Source organism: Megachile rotundata, chromosome 4 (genome assembly GCF_050947335.1).
Source record: "Megachile rotundata isolate GNS110a chromosome 4, iyMegRotu1, whole genome shotgun sequence".
NCBI classification, from domain to species: Eukaryota; Metazoa; Arthropoda; class Insecta; order Hymenoptera; family Megachilidae; genus Megachile; species Megachile rotundata.
In genome coordinates this window covers 4,705,275-4,729,084 of record NC_134986.1, presented here as the reverse complement: position 1 = coordinate 4,729,084, position 23,810 = coordinate 4,705,275, and the positions used below count along the sequence as shown (strand labels likewise).

The 23,810-nt window shown below is 28.4% G+C and overlaps 3 protein-coding genes and 1 long non-coding RNA gene across 17 annotated transcripts in view; 1 reads left to right on the top strand and 3 right to left on the bottom strand.

Annotated features, from left to right (window-relative positions):
* Positions 1–1,175: 1,175 nt before the first annotated feature.
* LOC100880034 (uncharacterized) lies at positions 1,176–6,967 on the bottom strand. Of its 4 annotated transcripts, none has more exons than XM_012283095.2 (7): positions 6,552–6,967; positions 5,163–5,503; positions 4,292–4,933; positions 3,216–4,002; positions 2,980–3,034; positions 2,829–2,858; positions 1,176–2,456 (listed from the first exon to the last, which is right to left on the bottom strand). In XM_012283095.2, exons 2-7 carry the CDS (start codon positions 5,477–5,479, stop codon positions 1,531–1,533), a joined length of 2,757 nt encoding a protein of 918 aa, XP_012138485.1. In that variant the 5' UTR covers positions 5,480–5,503; positions 6,552–6,967; the 3' UTR covers positions 1,176–1,530. The 4 variants fall into 4 exon arrangements, with proteins under 4 accessions (XP_012138485.1, XP_012138484.1, XP_003702360.2 ...); XM_012283094.2 differs by having other exon boundaries at positions 5,163–5,495; XM_003702312.3 differs by having other exon boundaries at positions 5,163–5,483.
* A 590-nt stretch (positions 6,968–7,557) lies between these two features.
* Positions 7,558–12,914, bottom strand: LOC100879921 (CLK4-associating serine/arginine rich protein). Of its 3 annotated transcripts, XM_012283098.2 has the most exons (15): positions 12,800–12,914; positions 12,534–12,640; positions 11,478–11,575; positions 11,235–11,410; positions 10,936–11,151; positions 10,688–10,863; positions 10,541–10,614; positions 10,130–10,471; positions 9,622–10,065; positions 9,438–9,548; positions 9,311–9,359; positions 8,586–8,649; positions 8,415–8,520; positions 7,864–8,124; positions 7,558–7,785 (listed from the first exon to the last, which is right to left on the bottom strand). In XM_012283098.2, the coding sequence occupies exons 2-15, from the start codon at positions 12,630–12,632 to the stop codon at positions 7,767–7,769; spliced, it is 2,235 nt and encodes a 744-aa protein (XP_012138488.1). In that variant the 5' UTR covers positions 12,633–12,640; positions 12,800–12,914; the 3' UTR covers positions 7,558–7,766. The 3 variants fall into 3 exon arrangements, with proteins under 3 accessions (XP_012138488.1, XP_003702359.1, XP_012138489.1); XM_003702311.3 differs by lacking the exon at positions 12,800–12,914 and having other exon boundaries at positions 12,534–12,793; XM_012283099.2 differs by lacking the exons at positions 7,558–7,785; positions 7,864–8,124; positions 12,800–12,914 and having other exon boundaries at positions 9,307–9,359; positions 12,534–12,793.
* LOC143264312 (uncharacterized) lies at positions 12,865–14,619 on the top strand. Its single transcript, XR_013037967.1, has 2 exons — positions 12,865–12,952; positions 13,069–14,619. It is a non-coding gene; the product is annotated as an uncharacterized LOC143264312 (long non-coding RNA).
* The window catches only part of LOC100882469 (uncharacterized), a 32,899-nt gene continuing 23,545 nt past the window's right edge, over positions 14,457–23,810 (bottom strand). For all 9 annotated transcript variants that reach the window (XM_076531022.1, XM_076531021.1, XM_076531019.1 and 6 more), the window contains one exon: positions 14,457–23,693. In XM_076531022.1, the coding sequence (XP_076387137.1) occupies positions 23,622–23,693 (72 nt within the window). In that variant the 3' untranslated portion in view covers positions 14,457–23,621. The remainder of the gene's footprint in view (positions 23,694–23,810) is intronic.

The window sequence follows — 23,810 nt, the reverse complement described above, 5'->3', positions numbered from 1 at the left end:
AATACAATTTTTTATTTCGGTAGTTCCACGTTTGTTGGCTAGATAACGCTAGAGGTATTGTTCTCAAATAGTACGCCTAAAAATTTGAATGTGAAAATACTTACAATAATCAGGCCTCCAAAATGCCTTCAACTTTTTAAGTCAATTACTTTACAAGCTATCGTCTTTTATGCACATTAAATCGTCGCAGTACTTCTGTTATGATTGTATAGTTGAATAAAAATTTCAACTACAAAAAAACGATTTACGTTCTGTGGTTCCTATTTTATCCTTCTGAAGCGTAAAACGTGTAATAGAACCACTTTGAACGCTCTTTTTTCCAAGAAAACCAAGTTTGTATTTGAATGTACAATCATTTATAACTTAGACTGTCCGAAAGTGTATCTTGGTAATCTTGGCAAGCTCAGACAAGCTTTTTTCAAGTTTCTCCTAATTTTACTTGGTTTTCCACAATTTTGTTAGGTTCTATCAACTCTTGTCAGTTTTGTAAGTTCTGACTTTTTATGAGACATTTTTGGATTCACCATGATTCTTTCTCTTTTCCTATTATTATTTTAGTCTAATTAAAAATGAACTAATAATATGTAATAATATTTTAACTAATAATATGTAAAGTATGTAATAATTATTAGTTAATTTTAACATTCAAAATTTAAAATATGTATCAATAATTAATACATATTTATTATTCATTTTGTTTTTACTTAAAGAATGTAATGCAGACATAATTATATATTGCCATGGTCAATTTTTTTAAATGTAAACACGTATATATTTATTATACATATATACCCTAAAGTTATGTGCAAACGTGAGTAATAAAATAAAAGAAAAATATTTAAAAATTTAGAACAACTGTTGTATTTCACTTTTCTTGTTAGCATATTACATGCTTTTATATGTTAATCTAATTTGATCATTTCAAATAGCAAACAATAATTTATTCTTTAGAATATCTTATTATATAGTATTTGTAAATTCAGTGTTTTATGAATGAAATACTTTCAGTAACATAGCATAACAAAACACATCACTATCTTAAACGCAGTAAAAAAAATCAAATATTTTTCTTAAACTGTTCATTACATAGAGTACGATAACTTCTAAGCTAGAGGATGCGCGAAGCTCATAGTTATCATACTATAATGCTATAAATTATAGTTCTCTTTGCACTATTTGTATTGTCATATAGAACGTTTATTTAATCAACGTTACGTACAAATAACTTTGTAATTTACACTTTATATATAATGGTACTATACCTGTGCAAAGAGTATTTGCCATGTACACGTTTTGTATTTTATCACCTATTGCTTAATTCAATCCATACTTAAAATGCATTACAGTAATATCCTTTAAAAAATAACTTGACACAAAAACTCGTTTAAAATTAAAAAAGAAAAAAAAAAATAATTTAATGTAACTTTTCTTAAAATTTTTGCAAGAATAGATTATATCTTGTCTGATATACTGATATATTTGATTATATGATTCTACAATATTTGAAATTTGTGCTTTACACAAATAATTTTAGAATTTCCCGCGAAAACCGCCGCGGCCACGATAAGATCTTCCTCCCGAATGCTTTCCTCTGTACACATGCGGCTTTATCAAAGGATTTGATCTACCTCTTGATAGTTTTGGTCTTCCATGCCAATCTGTTCCCCTTTGGAATGTATGTTCCAATTCTAATTCTTCAGCAGAATCGTCCAGCATCATTGGACTTTCGCCGCGACTATGGTCGCTCCTGCTTTCGTGGAAATCGTCACGTTCGTCTAAAGAGTGCCTATAATTTGGCGAATATCTTTCACGAACGTAATGATCCCGTCCAGGGCCTTTATGACTTGAAAAGTTATCTCTACTTCTTATCGGTGAATCTAATTTTAAATTTCTTGAGTTATGATCTAAAGATGAATCCGTACGATGTTCGCGATCATCGAGTCGTCTGGGAGGAGGCGATCCTGTTCTATTCCAAGTTCTCTTTTGAGAGGAGTTACTTAAGCTCCACCTTAAGTCATCAGCTTCTCGAAACTTGGGGGTATAATCAACCGTTTCACGCACGTTCCAGTCCAAACGATCCATGATAGGTCTTTTCTCTTCCTTGATGGCATGTTGCAAATCTTGAGGATAAACTTGTACTTCGAAATCTACCATAGTAACAGTTGCTTGAACAAATTTCGTGCTCACTTCCACCTCGTCAGTTTGGCAAATTTTTTGATGCATTTGTACATTCTGCTTAGTAGGAGCAGGATGTGATGATTCTTCCTCGTCCCAATGTATTTTACTCTTATTTTTTTGTAGAAGTATAGAATTTGATGAATATGTTTCTTGCTCATTATGAACATTTTTCTTCTTTGGATCATAAAAAAATCGTCCCTTCATTTTTAAACGAGGATCTTCAATAGGCAGTTCGCGTAGGGCATGTTCACAATGTCGTAATATTTCAGGTTTGAATCCTATTGTAGAAAAAAGATTCAAACAAAATAATGTTTAGGGTGTCGTTCCAGCGCTCTTGAATTAATTTAAAAGTTGTTAAATACTTGTTTCGTGGTACAGTGCAGTCTCGATATATGGTCCTTATCTATGCGATCCGCTAAACATAAATTGACAAATTTTCAAATTCAGAGACTTGAAAATATGGAAATCTCAAATTTTGAAATTCAGAAATTTGCAAATTGAGCAATTTAGAAATTCTTAAATTGGTCCAGTTTTTATAGACTCCTCCAAGATCATATATCAAGACTTAATGGTTTGTTCAAAATAAATATCATTTATTTTGCAAAAATAAACGATAAAAGCAAATCCTTAAATAATTAAACTGTTCTTACCTGGATATAAAACTGGTAGACTAGTTGAATCTAAAAAAATGTATTAAACATGAAATGTAAAGTATTAATTCTATTGGTTAAAATAAAATACAAATAATTTGAATACGTAAATATGAATTCTTATAATAACTAGGTAAAAATATGTTCGCACCTTTAGCGGAAACAGATGCTTCCAGTAGACTTGATAAACTCGTCTTTTCAAATTGCTGTAAAATCAATTTACAAAGTAAATATTAATTTCTAATAAAAGGGCAAAAAATTTAACTGCATATAAATATTGATCAGTGCATATAAATGTCGCTTATTACTTTCAAAAGAAATAATATACAAAAACGGAAAATAGAATCTCTTGTTACAATATATGTATATAATATATAATACAATTACTTTAGTGTCGGAGATGACTGGTGGTTCAGGAGTCTTCAATCGTTCTTCTTGTGAAACATGATACCCATTGTAAGAATCTGTAAATCTGCGTTCCCTGTAGTTTGGAGATATTGCATCCTTAGATTTAGTTGAAAATTCAAAATTCTGATGTGGAGACTGTCGAGAAGGAGGAATGCCGTGCGTTGAATTGTATGTTTGTACGTGTTCCACAGCAGTCGCAGCAGGCTCAGGCTGTGGCGAAGAAACCGGTGCTGGAAGAAGTGCTGGTCGATGTGAAGATTGAATTGAACTAGTATTTGGTTGATTGTACATTACTGGACCAGAAACGTATTCAGTTTGAGGTAATGGATGCAATGGTACAGAGTCAAAATTCATTGATTGAGATGAGTTTTCGAAGTTCATAAATGGTGGTCCACCGGTTGTTACACTTGATGGCATCGGTGGTGGTAATCCAGATTGATGTATGTAAGGTGGCATTGGCATCAATGGTCTAGGCTCTGTTTCTTGCGGATACATAACTGTATTCATCAATGGTGATATACTATCCATAGACGAAGGGTGTGCATACCCAGTGTTTATATGAGATGTCATTATAGCTTCGTTTCTCAATTGTCTTGTAAGTTCATTAATAAATGGCGACCGCTTTCTTCGACGCTCCAATGACCGACTTCGAGTTCTACTACGACGTCGAGGACTATAACGTCTGTTAATGGGAGATCGGCTGATTTTTCTTCTAATACGTTCCATACTGCGACTTCGTTGGCGATCGCGAGATCGACTTCTTCGGCTTAACAATTAAATATTTTAATTAAAATACTTTATTACATGTGATAAACAATTTTCATAAACTAAAATTCACAATACATTTATATTTTATAGAGATTTTACAAAACAGTTTAATATAGTAAATACAGCGCAGTCAGGGTCCTGTCACCAAATGTGTAACTCGGGACTTCTAAATTTAAATATTTCAAAATTCTAGTATAACAAGAATTTTAATATAGCGAGACTGCGCTGTAGCTTTTCTGTCACATAACGCAAACAAAGTATCATATTTAGAAATATTGTCTTCTCACCGTTCATGTATATTCATACGTCTTCTATGTCGTTCAGCACTCCACCTTCTGTCTGTACTTGTTCTTCTTTCCCAGCTAAGTCGTCTAATAGGACTTCTTCTTCGTTCTGGACTAAAACCAAATGGACTTCTACGGGCACAATTAAATCTTGGGCTTCTTCTCTTTTCAGGACTAAACCTCAGTGGACTCCGATGTCTTTCACTGCTTATTTTAAAAGGACTTCTGCACCGTTCTGGACTTAACATTAATGGAGACTTTCGTCGAGGAGAATTTAATCTTAATCTATCCGGAGTTCTATGTCGCGATGAATTTCCTCTTTGACGTTCTACGCTTCTACGTCGTTCTCGACTTCTACGGATATGCATCTGTGCTTGCTCTAAATTTTGTTTTTCTGTAATGCTTTGAATGGCTTCAGCTTCTGTACCTGGAGGTACGACATTATCAGAATCCAATAAGTGTTTAATAGCTTTCTCTTTTTCTGCCAAAAGTTTACTTTCATTGTCCCTTTTCGTACGTATTTTATCCCTTTCAATATCTTTTGTGCTTTTAGATGGATCACGACGTATCTCTTCATGTTTCTTATCTTCTCTCTTTGGTCTTTCACGATTGTAAGATCCTTTGTAATCACGCCGGTGTCTGTCCCTATAATTAGGCTTGCAATCATTTCTTCTTATACATTACTAATTATTCAAAACAAAAAACGCAATATTTTTAGATGCAAAATATGTTAAGTATTAAGATCATAGTACATATAAAAAATATCAATTAATTTTACCTAATTCTGATATCTTTATATTAGCTTTTTATGTCATAATATTATTACATAATAATTAACAGTAACATAAAAATTATTTTGCTTTATTGATGCTACCTAGATGGACGTCTTTGTTCTTGGTCCTTGGCACGAGTAGCTTTAAGTTCAATTTCACGGCCTTTTTCTTCATCACCTTCCCATGCGTCGACAACATCCAATCCCTGCATGAAATCTTCATCATCTAGAAATTCTTGAAGTTCTTCATCAGGTATATCCTTTAAACCATCAATTGCGCGTTGAACATCCTCATTCGTACTTTTCACCATAGACTCCTTCTTATCCGTACTTTGTTTCGGACACAACTTATCCGTTGAATCATTTTGCACATTGTTCTTAACACTCGAATCTTTCATTTTCTTTGTTGAATCACACATGTTTCTGAAAAATTAACTAAACCACTAAATTAATTGAAGAAACATTGTAAACTCTTCAAAAAAATAGTTTAAAAAATATTGCTTTAATTTGTAAAATTAAAGTGCACATATAGTAATTGTTAGTTATTTAAAACCACTTTGCAATTCAGAAAATATACATGAGTAACATTTTATGAAATTATTTTCTCGTGTGTTAAAGTTATATGTAATATATAACAGTTGACATTGTGTAATATAATACTATCATAACTTCATTTTGAATTAATAATTTACACAAACTTTTAACACTTTGTTGTGCCATATGACTAAAACAGCAGACACGTTGTTAATATTAATATTAATTTATAAAATTAATATAATACATTAAATAAATAATACAATGTCATATCAAATATTGAATTGATTCAATAAAATGTTGATAACAATTGATTGTGTCTTATTCCACTTCAATAACAATTCAAAAGGTTCATTCACATTTTTAGGTTCTTTAAGTTTAACATTGTTTTTTATGACAATTTATAATATTTCAATTAAATCAAAGTTCACAGAATCACAGTTGTAGTTGCGTATTGTTAACTTAATTATTTTAATGCATAGACTATGCTTAAAATCATTATAAATATATAAAATCCAGATAAGATTGGAATGTTTGTATAAATTGCATTTAAATATGTTCCTGTATAAACATTGATAACAATATATTTAATGTCTTATATTGTCATTGTATCTCAAATGTTTATCAATCTTTATATTTTCTGTGTATGAGTTTACGTTAAGTGATCGCTATTTCAATAACATGGTACAACAGAGTATTGAAATTATTAATTTAACATAAAGTTATGGTACTAAGTAATATGTTGTACAACATCCATCATATATAAGTTTTAAAAACATCCTGTTCATTATTCAAATTGTGGAATAGTCTTAGAAGTTCTAAAAAAAATGAGCCTAAACTGAATGTACCATACAATGGAAATACATTGAAACGAATGAAAATTCTATCAAACGTTATTTACTTTCTTTTCTTTAGTCATGTACATAATAAAATACACTGAATCGTAAATAAACGCACCTCTTAACCTTTCGATGGAACATATAACATTGATATTAACACTCTCATTACGTAAGTCGTATTATCTTTATTTAAAATCGAAATAATTTCTAAAAATCATGTATTTCTTGATCCCATAACTAACGCTTTATAATACATTCGCGTTAAAAATTGAAATTACAGTTGTTTGCCAAGTAGACTGCTTTAATGGATAATGTATATACGCACTTATTGTTAATAATACTTGGTTCAATTAAGTACACAACACGTGACCTTAGTGATAATTGCAACGCGTGCCGATAATAATATAAATGAATAATATCTGACTTGCTTCTTCTTAAACTCTATTATCTTGAAATATTTTGAATGAAAGAAATCCGGAACTTGAAAAGTCAACATCTATCTATTCCGCCATATTAGTTACTAACAGATCTCAGGCATGCTGTAAAACAAGGGCATGTTCATTTGTATTTTTTTATAAATAGACTAATAAAAAATAACTTAAATTTTTAAGTTTATATTTTTATCATTTTTAAATGATTGCATCGATTTTACTCTTTGGAGTAAGAAAAAATTAAGAATCTGTAATTTAAATAATTGATATATTTTTAGCAAGAAATTCTTGTATTTTATTATTTTTACAAAGATATATATATTTAATATATGCTAGTAATTTGATATTATAACTTTGGCAAAATTAGTATTGTTGAAAATAAGTACCTGAATGAAGGATTATTAGTATCAATTCACTATAATGAAAAAATAATTCAATTTATACATATTTCTAAAGTTATAACACTTTATAAAACAGAAGCAATTATTTTATTGTTTATATTTCTATATTAATATAATTTTATTATGTTGACACTTTACTTATTGCCTTAATTACTGAAAATTATTCTGAAATTAATTTCATGATAGAAGTATCTTACAAAATTAAAAACACAATAACATAAATAAAACTATGGTATCCAGTTGATCTAAAATAATGAAATATAAAGTTTAAGTTTAATAATAATAGTACATATAAATAAACAATTGTATTTATTATCTTATATTGTAGATTAAACAATATTAATAAATGGCTAAGGTTAATTGTAAATTATAATTATAATATGCGTCTTCTTTCATCGCACCTCTTAAAACATTTGTAGCATTTTATGGAAGGAATGCAATACAGGAAGTGTCTAATAAAATTTGAAGTCCATCCAGTGGAAGATTAACTGTGTTTTCTTGTCAATAATCGACTAGGCCTCTAAAAAGACAAATATATTAATAAACTTGTGTAAATTTAAACATAATACATTTAATACATTATAGTATATAGGTTTACCGGCTATTTCTTGGACTTAAAGAACGAAGCGGTGAATCTCTATATCTTCTACGAGATTCGGTTCTAAATTTTTCTCGATCATCTCGCCTGTCTCGTTCTCTATCTCTTTCTCGTTCGCGGTCATTTTCAAAGTCCCTCATGTCTCTGTCTTTTCTTTCTCGTCGCACAATTCGCGGACTACGACCAGGACTTGGTGTGCGTGATACAGAGGAATGTGAATCAGAACTATGACCCTCGTAACGATGCCTTCGTTCTCTTTGTCTAGAAGTTGTTAACCAATAATAATAATAATACAGCAATAGAAATCAGTGATGAACAACTGCACTCGTGAGGATGCGGAACACGGTCGTGCAATCGACATGTACTTGTGGGGAACAATAAATACTAGTTTACACACGTTTTATTCATTTGGTTATTAGTAGTGAGATCAACATTCAACGTTTTCCTAGTCTCTCTCCTGTACAATTTCTGTGCGCATTTAATCTGCCCATCACTAGTATACCGTAGACAGTAAACTTATTATATTAACAATTAAAAATGACGTAACATACTTTTTACGTAATTTTAGAGACATTTCCCGAATTTCATCCTCTCGATCTTGCCTTTGTTGTTCCATTTTCTCAATCCTAAGCTGCTCTGCCTTTTTATCAGCTTTGTCTAATAAATATTTCAATTATACAGTAATATAATATTAGTTAAAAGTTCAGATAAATTTGACTTACATTGCCTATTTAATAAAGCTTGCATTTTCTTCTTAAGCCGCTCCTGGGGTGTGATCTTCAGTGACTGAAAAATGTAACTCTTAATTGTCTGTTACCAGTTATCAGAAAATCTTTTATAATATATGTAGCAAAACAAAATACTTCTGAAATTTTAATATGAATTCTTAATAATGAGTTAAATTCAGTATAATCTAAGATTAAAAAAAATTAAGATAGTACATTTTACATTAAAATTCCAGAAAATTTATATTTAACTTTAAATATATCCTATATAATGGTTCCTTTTACATTACTATTTCTATGAAACAAATAAATTATGCTAGGAAAAATTGGATGTTTTCATTCTGATAAAATCAATAACATAAATCAAGAAAATCGAGAAAAAATAAAAAATAAAGTTAATTGCTGTATTAAAAAAATTCAAGTTATTATAATTGCTTCCCTTGAATTAAAAATAATGATATAAATTTATAAAGAAAATAATTTAAATAATAAAGAAAATAACGAAAATATATAATATATAATATATTCAGAAAATGTTAAAATAAAATAATTAAATATGAAATGTAGAGGATATAAAATAAACGGCTTATACTGTCTAACAGAATGAAAACAAATAGCACTTGTTGAGATACTTCATTGAGAAAGTAGTTACGTAAAGAGTATATACTGTTTTTATTGTCTGTGCTTTAAGTGACTAAGTAAGCGTTATGGTTCTTACTGACTTTGTGTCCGCCACCAGAATTTGTACTTAACCCTGCTTTTGGCTTGTTCCTAAAACATTTAAACCCAAAATATTTTCAAATACAACTCGAATATTACGTGATATATTACAATTAGTGTTAAACTTACATGCTTGTAGTGTTAATAGCCGTCGGTTTTGGTGCTGCTGCAGATATCTTTTCTTCGTTATCTGATAATTCTAATTCTGAACTTGATGATTTTCCACGACGACCATAATATCTAAATTAATAGTACAAGAATGAAAGATATGATAGCAACTTTATATTTACAAAAACGTACATATATTAATTACCTTGGCAGTGCTGGTACCTTAGTTTCAATGCTACGAGATCGTTTGCATCTAGACTGACTTCTGGATCTTGATCTGGATCTTGACTGAGATTTTGTTCTGGATCGAGATTTGGATACAGATTTTGAGAGAGAATAATGTCTTCGTCGATAACTATCTCTTGAATGACTTCTATTATGTGACCTAGACCTCGATTTTGATCGTAATCTTGATCTTGATCTTGATTTTGATTTTGATCTGGATGCACTACTCGAAGATGAACTCCTAGATCTTTTTGGTCGCGAACGAGATCTAGATCTTGTTTTTGATCTTGAAACAGTACGTGAACGCGATCTACTAAAACTTCTATAACGAGATCTGGATTCACTCCTAGTTCGTGATCGTCTTGAACGGCTTCTTGTTCTTGATCTAGTAATTTTCCTATGTCTTGAATGTGTTCTTCTTGATCTGGAAATGATTAATTAATTAATGATGTGTTGTCTAGAAATATAAAGTATATAACTAAACTTACCTTATTCTTGATGTACTTCGTTTTCTGTCACGGTTTCTGTGCGATTTAGATTTATTAACAGACCGGGAACAACTTCTGGACCTTGATTTTGAAAGTTTTCGATTTATTATTCTTTCATTAAGCGCTGGGCTATCTGATCTCCTACGTCTAAGATGAGAGTAATTGATTTTCTTTGAATTGGAAGAGGTAACATGAGATGAGCTTCCATGGGTTTCTTCTTCACCACCAAAACTTGTAATATAAGTAATTTGTCCCGTGTTTACGGGCGATGCAGATCTTGATCGAGACTTGGAAGAAGATTTTCTATATGGATTATATTCAGGACTTTCTCTGGCCGCGTAACTAATTAAAAAAATGCGTTTATTACATTTTCTAAATTAAATAATAAACATTTTCGATAAATGAAATTACCTGGGTGGACTCATAACTCGACCAATCATTTTTTTTTCTCGAAATGCTCGTCTTTCCCTACGTGACCTTCTACCCTGTATAATACATATCTTTTTATTATACAACAAATTTTGTAATTTTTCTATTAGAGAAATAAGAATATTTTACCGAGTACATAGCTTTTTCCTCTTCTTGCTTACGTGCTTGTCTAAGCGTTTCGGCTTCTTCAAAATCTTGCGTTAAAAAACTAAAATAATCAGCTCCTAGAAGTCCATATTTCTGTGCTACTAGATTCATTTCGTGTGCCTGTGATGGTTCTATTTGAGATACATCTACACAAATGTCTGCAAAGAATTCAGTTTATAGTATCTGAGATAAATAATTTTATTGATTATTCACAGAATATAAATTAATACCTAAATCAATATCACTATCTTCATCATCTGCTTTTTCATCGGGTACAACATTATCTAAAGATTTCATTGTTTCAGGTATTGGTTCTTCTGTTTCATAATTATATCCAATGGCTACATTATTACAAGATTTCTTCTTGTCTTTAACAGAATCTAATTTTGTTGAAGAACCAAACTGTTCCTCCAAATGTATTTGATGTAGAAATTTTTCTTCCGTTACTGTGTTAAGAAATATTGTTGAACAAATAAATAAACAAAAACAAAAATAAAGTAACAGAATTAAACTAAATGCAATTTCTGACCTCCTAAAAATTCATTTTGAACAATTATACGATATCGTTCGTAATTGATATGTCTATCTTCACTAGTAAGAGCAATATCTACGTCAATAGAGTCTGGTGCTTCTGGTATCCAATCAAGATGAGCCCTTACATCAAAACGGTCAATAAGATTGTCTTCGTTTCCTTGCCATGGCATCCTATTAATGAAATATATACCTTTTGTACCACACTTCATTAAGTTTTGTAAACAAAATTTTAACTTACATATTTGCTGGACTATCTCCAGCTGTAGCTATTGCTGGATCCAAGTGAATTTTACAAGGCCTTCCATGAAGTTGTAAAAATTGTGTAGGATCTGATTTCTATGAAATATTCATACAAATAAAATAATTACATATCCAGTAGTCACCAGCTATTTATGATGGCTTTCTAATTTAAAAGATAAATAAAACTAATATTTTATATAACTATTTTTTCATATATTATAACTTATAAGTGGTACATGATAAATATTGTATGATATAACACAAACAACTTTATTTCAGTCTAATAATAAATAAATATTTTTAACATTTTATTGTAACATGTCATTCAAATAATAGACAGCTGTTTAAGACCGCTGAAGCTATCATTATTAATACAAACTAAATTAATTAAATATGTAGCATAAGCATAATTTAAAACACAAGGTAGACATTATATGTAGTTTTCTACATTAACTCATAATATTCTTAGTTAGAGCAATGTTCTAAAAGATATAAAAACATTATTATGCATTATTAAGTTAAAAATTATTTTATTATAGAAACTCCATAGAGGAGATCTTTACCAACTTGTAAACTCTGGATGTTTAACATTCACATATTTACATTAAATTGTATTTCAATTTGTCTGTATATAATTATCAGTCTAATATCCACCTTATATCTTCACTGTTTCCTAAATGTTTGTTGGCCTTTTTGTGTTCTATACTTGAGTTTATCCAGCTGTCCATTATTCCAGTAACATGATATAACAAAGCATTGAAATTATTAGTTCAAAACTAAGTTCTGTTAGTAACTATTGTGTTGTGCAATATCAGTCATGTATCAGTTTAAAAAATACTTGTTTATTGTATAAATTATGAAAGTAATGTTAAGTTGCTGACTGTTATTGTACATATAAGGTGTTTGATATAAAAATCTGTGATTATTGTGGCATTTACAATAAGGTTAGCAGCGAATAAAAAACAGATTTTTTTTTATATTACACTGTACAAAATTAGAATCAGGTTGGGTGATAATATTGTAACTTTTATAGCTGCATCATGTGATGTCTTACAATTTTTTCATAATAATCCCGTCGACGTTCAGCTCGACGACGATAATCCACTAGCATTCCACGAATTTTCTTTTCCTGTTTTCGTGCTTCATGCCACATCCTACCACCTGTTTTTTTCACGGAAAAGCTCATTTTACATATCAGACAATACACGAATGACTAACTTAGAAAGGAACTTTCGTGTAGTTAACAGTTTTATGCAAGGAACCCAAAAAATTATTAATTAACAGACTTTTCTTCCGCGAGGTAGACATATTGTATTTTACCATAAGCGCTACTTCGTATCCAGAAAATATGATCCCACGTTACTCCACTGATACTAGAAATTAGTCAAGATTTGTTTGTTGCAGCCATTTTATAGTTCCACCTGCAATCGCTGTTCTTGAAACTGTGTATTTAATGATAATAAATTATAGATTGTAAGAAGATATAATTTATAAACCTTTAGCGCATAATTTATTTTTTAAGAAGTTACAAATAATCTATTTAGAAATTAATAATTAAATATATTTACGTATAAATATTATTTTTATAGATATAAAAATCTCGGGTTCTGCAAACTCTAGGACCGATACTGAAATTGCGTCTGCGCTTTAAGATAACCTGTTTGAATTTTATAGTAGAGCGAAAAGTTAGAATGTATCTTTATGTAGACGAAGAATGTGATGAAGTATCGAAGACGTTGAAAGATTTGAACAATAGGCCGGACACAATGAGTGTTTCACTATTTGTGGAAAGTTGTGGTGTAAGACTTTCAAGTTCTATTGAATATATGAGGATGATGATCACTTCCTAGTAAATTCGATTGTATATATCCTGTTAATCCTAGTTGACATGTGTACAAAGAGTTTGAGATATTATCACTTATTCATACAATAATGTCATAATATCCATGGAGTAATTAAGTTTTAAATAACCCTGGAATTAATGTCTATTTCTGCATTGGATTCTGAAAAGCTAACGTTATTCTTGGTGCCTAGTAGAGAAGAACCCCTACATCTTTTTGAAATTTGACCCTTAATGTAGCTTCTAGGTATGTAAAGCAGTGACTCTATGGTTTGAGTTTTGACTTTGTACGGAGTCATCACAGCATATAATAATTTAATACATGTAAAAATGCAGCTAATATTGTTTGCACCACACTAAGTTTACTTATAAAATCATTAATTGAAGGTACAAACTTCTCAGGATTATTTGAATAGATATGGTGCATTCCTTCTACTATATAATATACAAATTTTCTACTACATAATTTTATTTGATTTAAAATTTTATCATAACGTTCAGGCTTATCAAATGTGAGTCCAAATGTGAGAAATAGAACAAAAATTAAAACAACTGCATTTTATCTGGGTTACAAGTACTAAATTCGTGGACAATATTTCCAGCATAGAAACCTAAACATTATTATAGACATATTTAATATATGTTGTTATATGTATCATAAAATAATAAAATGCTTATGATCTTTAAATGTATTGTTTCAGTTCTGTATGCGAAAATTAGTTACTCACTTCTAATTATGTTGTAATTGTCGTTACAGTTTCAAAAATATCATGTATTAATACACATTTTATATCTTACAGAGAATAATTACTAAAAAATAAGGTTATATTAAAATAGTATTATTTCATATTTTCTTTGTATTCTATTTTATTTACATATTAAAAGAAAAGAAAGTATAGGTAAACAGCTTAGATTAAAACTGGGAAACTGCAATGAGGTAAAAGTTAAAAGTTTAAATTTTCGCGTCAAAATTTAAAAGTGGCGCGTCGGTGGCGCTCAATTTAAAAAGCTGTACAAGGTTAAATTTGATAGTACGTTATCAAATATCATTATTAAATTATACTCATAAGAAATGTAAAAAAAGAAGAATAGACATCGATAATAAAGCTAAAAGTAATGATGTGGATGCGTTCAAAATTTGAATTCAAAATTACATTTTATTATTATCTTAATATGGACTAGTATAACATTACCATGTACACATTCAGTAGCTCACTTATAATTTATAACTTATAATACATTCACAAACATTGATAAAGACAGTCACGATGTCTTGTAGCATGTTCCATGACTGAATAAAGCTACAGCGCAAGCTCTATTTATTTATAAGGTGTATTTTATCACTTATCGACGTTACAAATGGTTGCGTTTAAATTATCTTATTAACGATTTTTACTTCAATGTTGCGCCTATCCGTTCGCATTGACTTTGCACGATTAGTGATTGTATTATAAAAATTAACATTTCTCATTCGAACGTTGAGAGTTCTTAGTTTTAATATACGATTGCTATACAATAATACTTCCCTTAAAGTAAAATAAATAAAAAACATTCTTTGGATTAATGTAAATCTAATAGATCGAAACTTTGCAATAAAAATAAGAAAATGAATGGTGCTTAATTTTATTTCTATAAAACTATCCACCACTCATCTATCAGTATTTATTGAATAATAAAATGTTAATTTAAATAAATATATATTAAAATTCGTGTAGCAAGTTCATTCCTCTTATCATCGAGTTAACAAATTTAAATTATGAAATTTCTACTCAATGTACCCATTACATAGTAGATTTTACAACCTTTTTAATAATCAATTTTTATCTCCTTTTATTAGCTTAAATATACGTATATTTATTTTTAATGAAATCTCGTTGCTTTAATTTATATTTATCTAATGAACTTTTATCGAAAAATGTTTTTGACTTTTTATATAAAAAGCTATCAATTATTTTCTCTCATTATTTGTGTCGCGTTTACCTTGCAATTCGATAGAACCTCGATATCTTTCTACTAGATAAAGTCGCTAAATAAACGCGATCGAAACTTTTTGGAAGCGCTCACTTATCGACCCGCCAATAGAATGCGTTCATTTATCGAACGGTCAATATTCGCGCTCGTTTATTGAACGGCCAATAACATGCGGTTTCATTGATCAAACGACCATTAATACATACACTAATTCGATTTAAATTGACACGATTCGATGTAACTCGATTTACCGCGATTTAATTCGATGTGATTCAATTTCACGCGATTCTCTTTAACGCAATTCAACACGATTTATTTTGATACGATTCAATTCAAACCAATCGCAATTCAATTAATCGAGGTTCCACTGTAGAATTTCGAACATTGCCACACTTATATTTTTTTATTGCAAACCATAAACTTCTCTCAACATTTTCGAATACAAAATTGTTTTTCTTTTTTATTTCTTATTGGTGACAAATGAACAAAGTGGGAAGCATAATAAAAAAGATGATCTCTTTTTTTCGTTTTTTTTTTCTTTTTTTTTTTAGTTCAACGCATCGAAGCTTCTCATACGACTTTTTCGAAGCGAATACATTGAAATACGCATTACAATAACAATAGTTTGGATCGCAAATTTTCCACAGCTTTATTCTCTATATATAGTATATAGATATTTATACATACTTATATTATTGTACAATCGATCGTAAGAAACTCTAAGTTACGATGCAATTTTAGGTGCAACACGTTTCTTTCTTTCTTTATTTATCTATTTTTAAACAATACTTTTTTAGAATTTCTTACGAGAGTTCCTCGAAAATAAATTGCAAAGGGTACAAGTAAATAAATAGAAAAAGAAGAATTTAATCGAATTTGACAAATGTAATTTCTTAGAATAAATCAAACATTATTCTAAGAAAGGATTTTATCAATAATCACGCAATGTCGTTTGCGAATGTTATTATTTATTAAAATGTGGCTAGACACGTTCAGTCAGGGTGGCTCTCGCGATGGCTGCGTATTTTATTTTAATTTTTTTTTTTTAATCCATGTGTATACGTGTACACATACATCAATATACATATACATATATGATATACACATATACACATAGACAACATACATTTGTATTTATATTTATATTTATATTTATATCCATATTTATATTCATATTTATATTTATATTTATATCTGTATCTATACTTTTGTATACATATATGTATATATACATACGTATGCGTGTATATATAATATATCCGTCTTACTCTTAGCGTAATGACTAGATAAGTTTCAGCCACCCAAATGTTTAAACATGTTGTTTGATCCCATATATTTTATTCATACCATTCCTTTGTTTACCGAATTTTTACGGATTAAAATTTCCATGCCAAAATTCATTTCTTTCTTTTACTTGTATGATATAGAAATGCTATTTTTAATTTCATTAACCCTTTCGGATGCGTACACGAATTACGTTTCAATCATTGAAATATGCTTTTAGTCTATCGTTAAGATAGAAAGAATTTTTACGAAGTACGATAATACTACGTATTTAATATTTTTAATCATCCACAATTGGCAAAAAGACAAAAGTTTTGGATACCGTTAGTAGTAAATTTTTAACTTGACAGATTTTGAGATGTAAAAAGTTTAAGCTAATTTTGTGACATAAAAGTACCGTGAAATGACATTTATAGCTTATCAGTAAAATTTCTCAAATTCAGAAATTTTCCAGTTTTCAAATTTAGAAATTTCTAAATTCTTAAATGTTCAAATAAAAAAATTTAAAAATTTTTTAAATTTATGAATTGAGATTTTTGATGTTTCTGAATTTTGAAATTTACAAGCTTTCAGAGAAATTTGAAAATTTCCTAAATGTTTTCATTTTTAAATTGAACAGTTGACAAGTTTTTAGAAATCTACAAGTTTTTAAATCGTTAAATTTACAAATTTGTACATGTGCAATATGAGTGCTCACAATTAAATTACTGGATTCAATGAAGACAGATTATTTGAATTAACAGTGCGCACAAAAAATTTATATTATCATTTTCATAAGACCTTAAGGTTCAAATTGCATAACTGTCTTTTCGCAATACTTTTAGCTTATGAAATTATATTAAACAATTGTTAGCATCCGAAAGGATTCAACTTGGTTTTCTAATGTGAAAGAACATGTGCTTTTTCAATGATATATGAGAGTGTATACATTTAATGTGATATGCGATATGTCTATGCTGTATACGATCAAACATGAATTTGTTTAAGGCTTTTTTTTATATTTCTATGAAAACATATGCGAAGATTAATCGCAGATGAAACATACAGTGGTTATAGAAATTATTTATACACCAATCAATTTATAAAATTTCTTAAAATTGCAATCGATTAATTAATTTCAATAATATTTCATTTTGTATTAAATTTAATTAAATGTTTAGATAAATTTTGTTTTTTATGAAAGTCATTGAAAATAGATGAAAGTACATTCATTTTTTAAAGACTGTACCTTTTTTGTCAGTTTTTACATTTATGATGTTGAAAATCTCATAAATTATGTGGATTAGTATAATATCAGCCAAGATTGTAAAACTCTTTGACAAGAACTTGAAACTTTGATCAAGTCTGTATGAAGAAATATTTCATAGAGTATTAATATGCTTTATACGATTAGTGAAACTTTATATGATGAATTTTAATTTACCTGAATACTTATTTTACAAATTTTTCAAATATATATAAATTTGTACATACAAAAACTAGTTAATAAATAGCAATTTTATGAAATGTTTGAATACTTTCTACATCCACTGTACATGAAATTTCAAAAAAATATGTTTAAAAAATAGAAGGAAAATACGTTTACAATATCAATGTTATGTCTAAACCAATTCAAGTATATTGATAAAATAATACAAATCAGAGAAAGATATCTTTGTCGCTAGAAAAATTATATTATTCTCGATAAGAGTTATAACTCAAGATAAGAACAAATTTTAATGAAATCAAGATTACATTCCGACTTTTAACATTGCTATTATGTAACAACAACTTTTCCAGGTTGAGTTTACCAAATCAAAATTTTTTTGAAAAAATAAATATCTGCAATCAATACAAAAGGACGCTTGTGAAACGTCCGAGTGGATCTTCTTATGTATTTCCAATAACACCCTTCAATTTCTTCTTTTCTTAATTTTTCTTTATAATGTATAAAAATTTCTATGTTGCTGTAAAAATATTGCAACTCAATATTCAAAATGAAATATTACATCGTCTTTTTATTATAATAGCACAATAAGTTCATAAGTTCTGAGTAAATCATGTACAAATTTGAATTAAAATTTTGATCGATTTTTATCGCAAAATATAAGTAAAATATTATAAATCAATTATATTATACTAACGAAATATAATCTGATTAAATCTGATTAAAAGTACAATAAAGTGTTCAAGCGAATTATTAAACAATATGAGATTATTATTATTATTATTATTATAATGATTACTATTATTATTATTATTATTATTACATTACTATTATCATTAATGTTCACAGCAAGTTTATAATTACATTTTAATAAATATATTTATTTTGTAAATATAAGAAATGGTTAAATTATTTAGGTTTATTGTAATGTATACACTGTTATATACTGGCTTATAACTATAAAGTTTTAATTTTATCAAGTATTTACCTTAAAAAATATGACCATAATAGCTCTTTAATTTTTCATTCAATCCAATTATAAGATATTGCAAAAAGTGGAAGAAATCAATATTTTATACCAGCATATCTTTTTAATAGATTTATATTTCTTTTATAGTTATATGTATATAGTTTTGTTTAAATAACTTTTTAACAGACTGACACAAAACTTTTACGTTGTGTTTATATAAACATTTGCATTTTGTTCATTAAATCTTTATATTATGAAAAACATAATTTCTTTGGTTGCAGCAAGTTTTTATAAATAATCTTATAAATGTTCCTTACATAATGTATTTAAACATAGTCTCCCATAAGACAAAAGAAGTATCGATTGTTTAAAATTTGATTTTCCAAATTTAAAATGAAAGAATTCTCCACTCGAATGCGTTACACAAGCATGCATATAGATAAATATTTAATCATTTGACAAGATGCAACATAAAAAGATTCAATTCCAGGGCATCATAAATGGTACTAATAAATTTAGATAAAGTAAAATCAGTATAAAGTACATTTTTGTACGTATCACCTGATATTATAACAAACCAATATATGCAAGGTTTGTAAAATTTATTAATACCATATAATGCTTTAAGCGATGAAACTACTGTTTTATTTTATCATTTTCTCTCACACTCATTCTTTTTTTCTCTCTCATTTTTTTTCTCTTGCTTTTTTACATTTTCAAACACGTTTATGTCATAAATCACACTCTTACGACAAGCAAGATACAATAAATAACTAAAATTATTCTATAATGTAGGTACTTCAAAGTTATTATAAAATTAGAAAAAATTGTTTAATGTGATTACAATAAAATAGTAACTATTAATAATTGTATAATTCATTTACTGAAATATATAAAATACTGCGCATTATATATCTTTTGTAATAAGGACATACCAAATGAAGACACTGCTACTAATAGATAGTAAAATTGATATTTTTTAATGAAATTAAAATTGCATGAACCTTGAAGTACCTATAGATAATTTATCTTTTATTTGTTCAACATCTCTGTAATATAAAGTAACATAACAAATAATAATATGACTTGATAGTATTAAAAATAAAAGAATTAATAGAAACAATATAAACATAAAGGAGAGAGAAGTACAGAACTTAAAGAATAAAAGCATACAGTACAAGTCTTTTTTAGATTTCACTGTTCACTTTAATAAATACTGAATTGCCTTATTATCTCAAAACACACAATCAAACTTTGATGTTTTATGAAAGTTTACATTAAAGAAACTGAAATTCGAAATACATGAAAAATTATTATACGTGTTATGATGTACAGTTATGAAAATCAAATGATTCTGAATATTGTCATACTCAAGTTGTCACTTAATGTACTTTGGCATTGAAATTTTATCAAACTTTCATTACAAATATTAAGATTTGCATATTTTTCAATAGTTGAAGCGAAAAGTGAAAAATTTTCAGCAAAAAATAGATGAAACTTAGAATTAATATAATGCGCGGTATTTACATAGAAGAGAACTCCTCTCCACGTTTAATATTATTTTGTTACCATTTGTAAATTTTTAATAATTTCTCAGTCACAATGTTACATAAAGTTGAGATTAATATTTCATTTTTTTTTTTATAATTTGATTTATATTTCATAGATAGAGAGTACTTTTCTAAATAGTTAATGAAGAGCATATTTAATGGTGACAATTGTAAATGTTGGTATAATTGTTTAATGAGATTGCTCTCGCTTGGTTATAGTAATAATAAAAAAATGATTTAGCAATATTGCACCACAAAATTCGCTTACAGCTTGACGATTCTAAGACATTATCGTCCACCAGTAATAAAAATAAGTGCGTTCATTTATACGCAGTATGTTACACATAGATGTTGCTTCACAGATTATAGACTTGTTTCAATAGTTATTCACAGTGTGTATTTGTTAATATCAATTGATGAAATGAAATATCTAAGATGAATCTTTAAACAAACGTTCCAAGTAATTGTCAACATATTCTATTTTATGAGAATCAATGAAAGATAATAATTTTGTATTTTCAGATATTTAATTTTGTATCGTAAATTAATTATTACGATGTAAGCAAAATTCTAGATTCTTATTAAGGAAATAGGCACCCTTTTATAGATACAATTGTTCAATACTGATATTTGTTAAAATAGCAATTTTGACAATAATTTTGTTAGAAACTTTAATGGAATATTAAAGTCTTAATTGTGCATTTTGTTGACTATAAATGATGCGAGTTATTAAGTAACTTTGTCTGCTCAGAATGATTGCTAATAATAGCAAAAAGCATGCCTCTGTAGGTAAGGATACAGTACAGTCTCGCTACATGGCTGAAAAGTGAGAAATTTATAGATTTCCAAATTTAGGTAATCTTTGAATGTACAAACTAAGAATGTTTCAAATTTAAAAATTTTCAAATTTAGAAATTTTTATATTTTCACGTTTCTAAATTTCTCAAATTGTGAAATTTAGAATTCGTGAGCTATTTCATTAATGGCAGGGCACTGACAGTCAAGCAGTGCATGGAAGGAGTTTCGCTTACATGACCCATTCTATAATTTTTTCTGCTCCTACAGTCCCGTCTAGGGCTATATAGCAAGACTCCATTGTAATTGTAAAAAAAAGGAATTACAGTAGAAAACAAAATTATTAATAGAATAAATACTACGGAGTACTCTTCCGTATAACTACCGTGATATTTATCACGAGACGGCACATTTAAAATATTATGCAATAGATAGTAGCTCTTAATTTTAGTGCAAATTAAAGAACAAAGAAATTGCGATTTGTGGATAAAAAAAATCAAATGAACAATGTTATATTCTACGAAGCCAACAAAATGTATGAAGGCCCTTGTAAAAACATACTCTGTGAGCTACGTAATGTATAGAGAGTTCCAGCCCTGCTCTAAACGTTGGTAAAGAGCTTTTGTGCTATGTATTAGGTTGATCGGAAAATACTATCGGGTTTCCTGATGAAAAATATAAATTGACCTTCATCATTATTTTCCCATGTAAGAAACTTTTTATGGACAATAAATAAAAATGTCCTTCAATCCTCAGCCAAAGTAAACAGAGAGCACTTATGTCACTGTGTACTTTATAAATTTCAAACAGTTAATAACAAGACTGTTAAGACTAAAAATTTGTGCGAAATTTTCAGATCTGAAGCTGCATCTAAAAGTAACAGCTCAGAGGTACTTCAAGAAGTTTTAACCTGGAGAATGAAACAGGTAGCGTTGTTAATGAGAATGTTTTGCACATGGAATTATAAATGGACCCTTTTGTAACAACATATGAACTTTCAAAACTAGACGTAGATCAACCATTACACACATACACAAAGTGAGATTTGTAATGAAATTGTTGAGAAAAATTTGGATAACAATATTATTTCCAAATTATTAATTTATCGAACAAAGTATATGTGAATGAAAAATGGCATGCTTCCAGCATATCAGAATGAGGAAGGTACTGTTTTCTGGCGTGATAAATTCATTCTCATACATCAAGGAACATGACAGAAATTGAATGAATTGCATTCAGATTATATTTCTATCATTTCAAGACCTTCACAAGAGAAAGAGAAGTATGTAAAGTATTAAGAAATTGATTTAGGAAAAACCCTAAGAATTTTTTTTCTGATTAAAGGAAAGTACAAACAATGGACAATGAATAGTTTCATGAATAAACGACATATAATAACAGTAAACCGACATTTTCTTGAAGAATCCAACACTATATTCCGATCAACCTAATATTATCGTGTGCACTGAATACTTTGCTTTTCTTATCACGTATGGAATGTGATTCTCAATGCTGATTTCACGAAGTATAAACTCCAACAACTATGTTTATTTATTTAAAAAAAGAAACAACGTTATTAGATTATTTATTACTTATCACTTTATTTCTGCAGTAAATATCATATTATCAGAAATAAAAAAGAAATTTTTTTTAACATAAATGCACAATGTCAATGGCACAAAAGGTGTTGTATTATTACTATTACTTCAAAAGTTATAACATACCAAGTTGTACATAATCAATAACAAGTCTCTGTTTATGGTTTAATAACTTTTGAGTAAACAATAACCTATTAATACAACACTTCAAATAACGTTATTTTGCTATAACGTTAAAAAAATTTTTCATCACATTATAAGAAAATATAAATAAATAAATAGAAAGTAAAAAATAGAAAAAAAATTGATCCAAAATTTTTTCGTTATAATTATTAGTCAAAATTACAGCAAAGATGACAATACCCATCACTTCGTTAATTATGGGAAAACAGTCATAGAGAATCCCACTCATAAATAAAACGTTTATGTATATATTATGTGTATATATATATATATGTATATATATATATCTTTTGCTTTATGTAAATATTTAATATATTAATATTTGTCGCAACATGTTTACGTAAGTTTTGTTGCTTTGATAAGCAGGAGCTGGTGAGAGTATACGAATAGAATTCCATAAGAATTGAAACACAAAGCAATCTGCGTAGAATAAATCTGTACAGAGAGTAAAGTAGTAAATTATATGGTAGTGGATGGCGGATGTATTGTCTGTTCACTACGCATATCAGCCAGGCAACCAAACGCTTATATGTACACTGGAGACTCCTGGCCAGTTAATAGCCTAAACATTGATGTGGGCATTGTCTTCATTAATATCTGAAACAAAACAAAATATAAAAGATCCAAAATTTATGTACTTTAAAACTTTTTCGTTAGCCAAAGGGGTTAAGATTTATCACAAGGGAAATTTCAACATATTACTTTAAATAGATT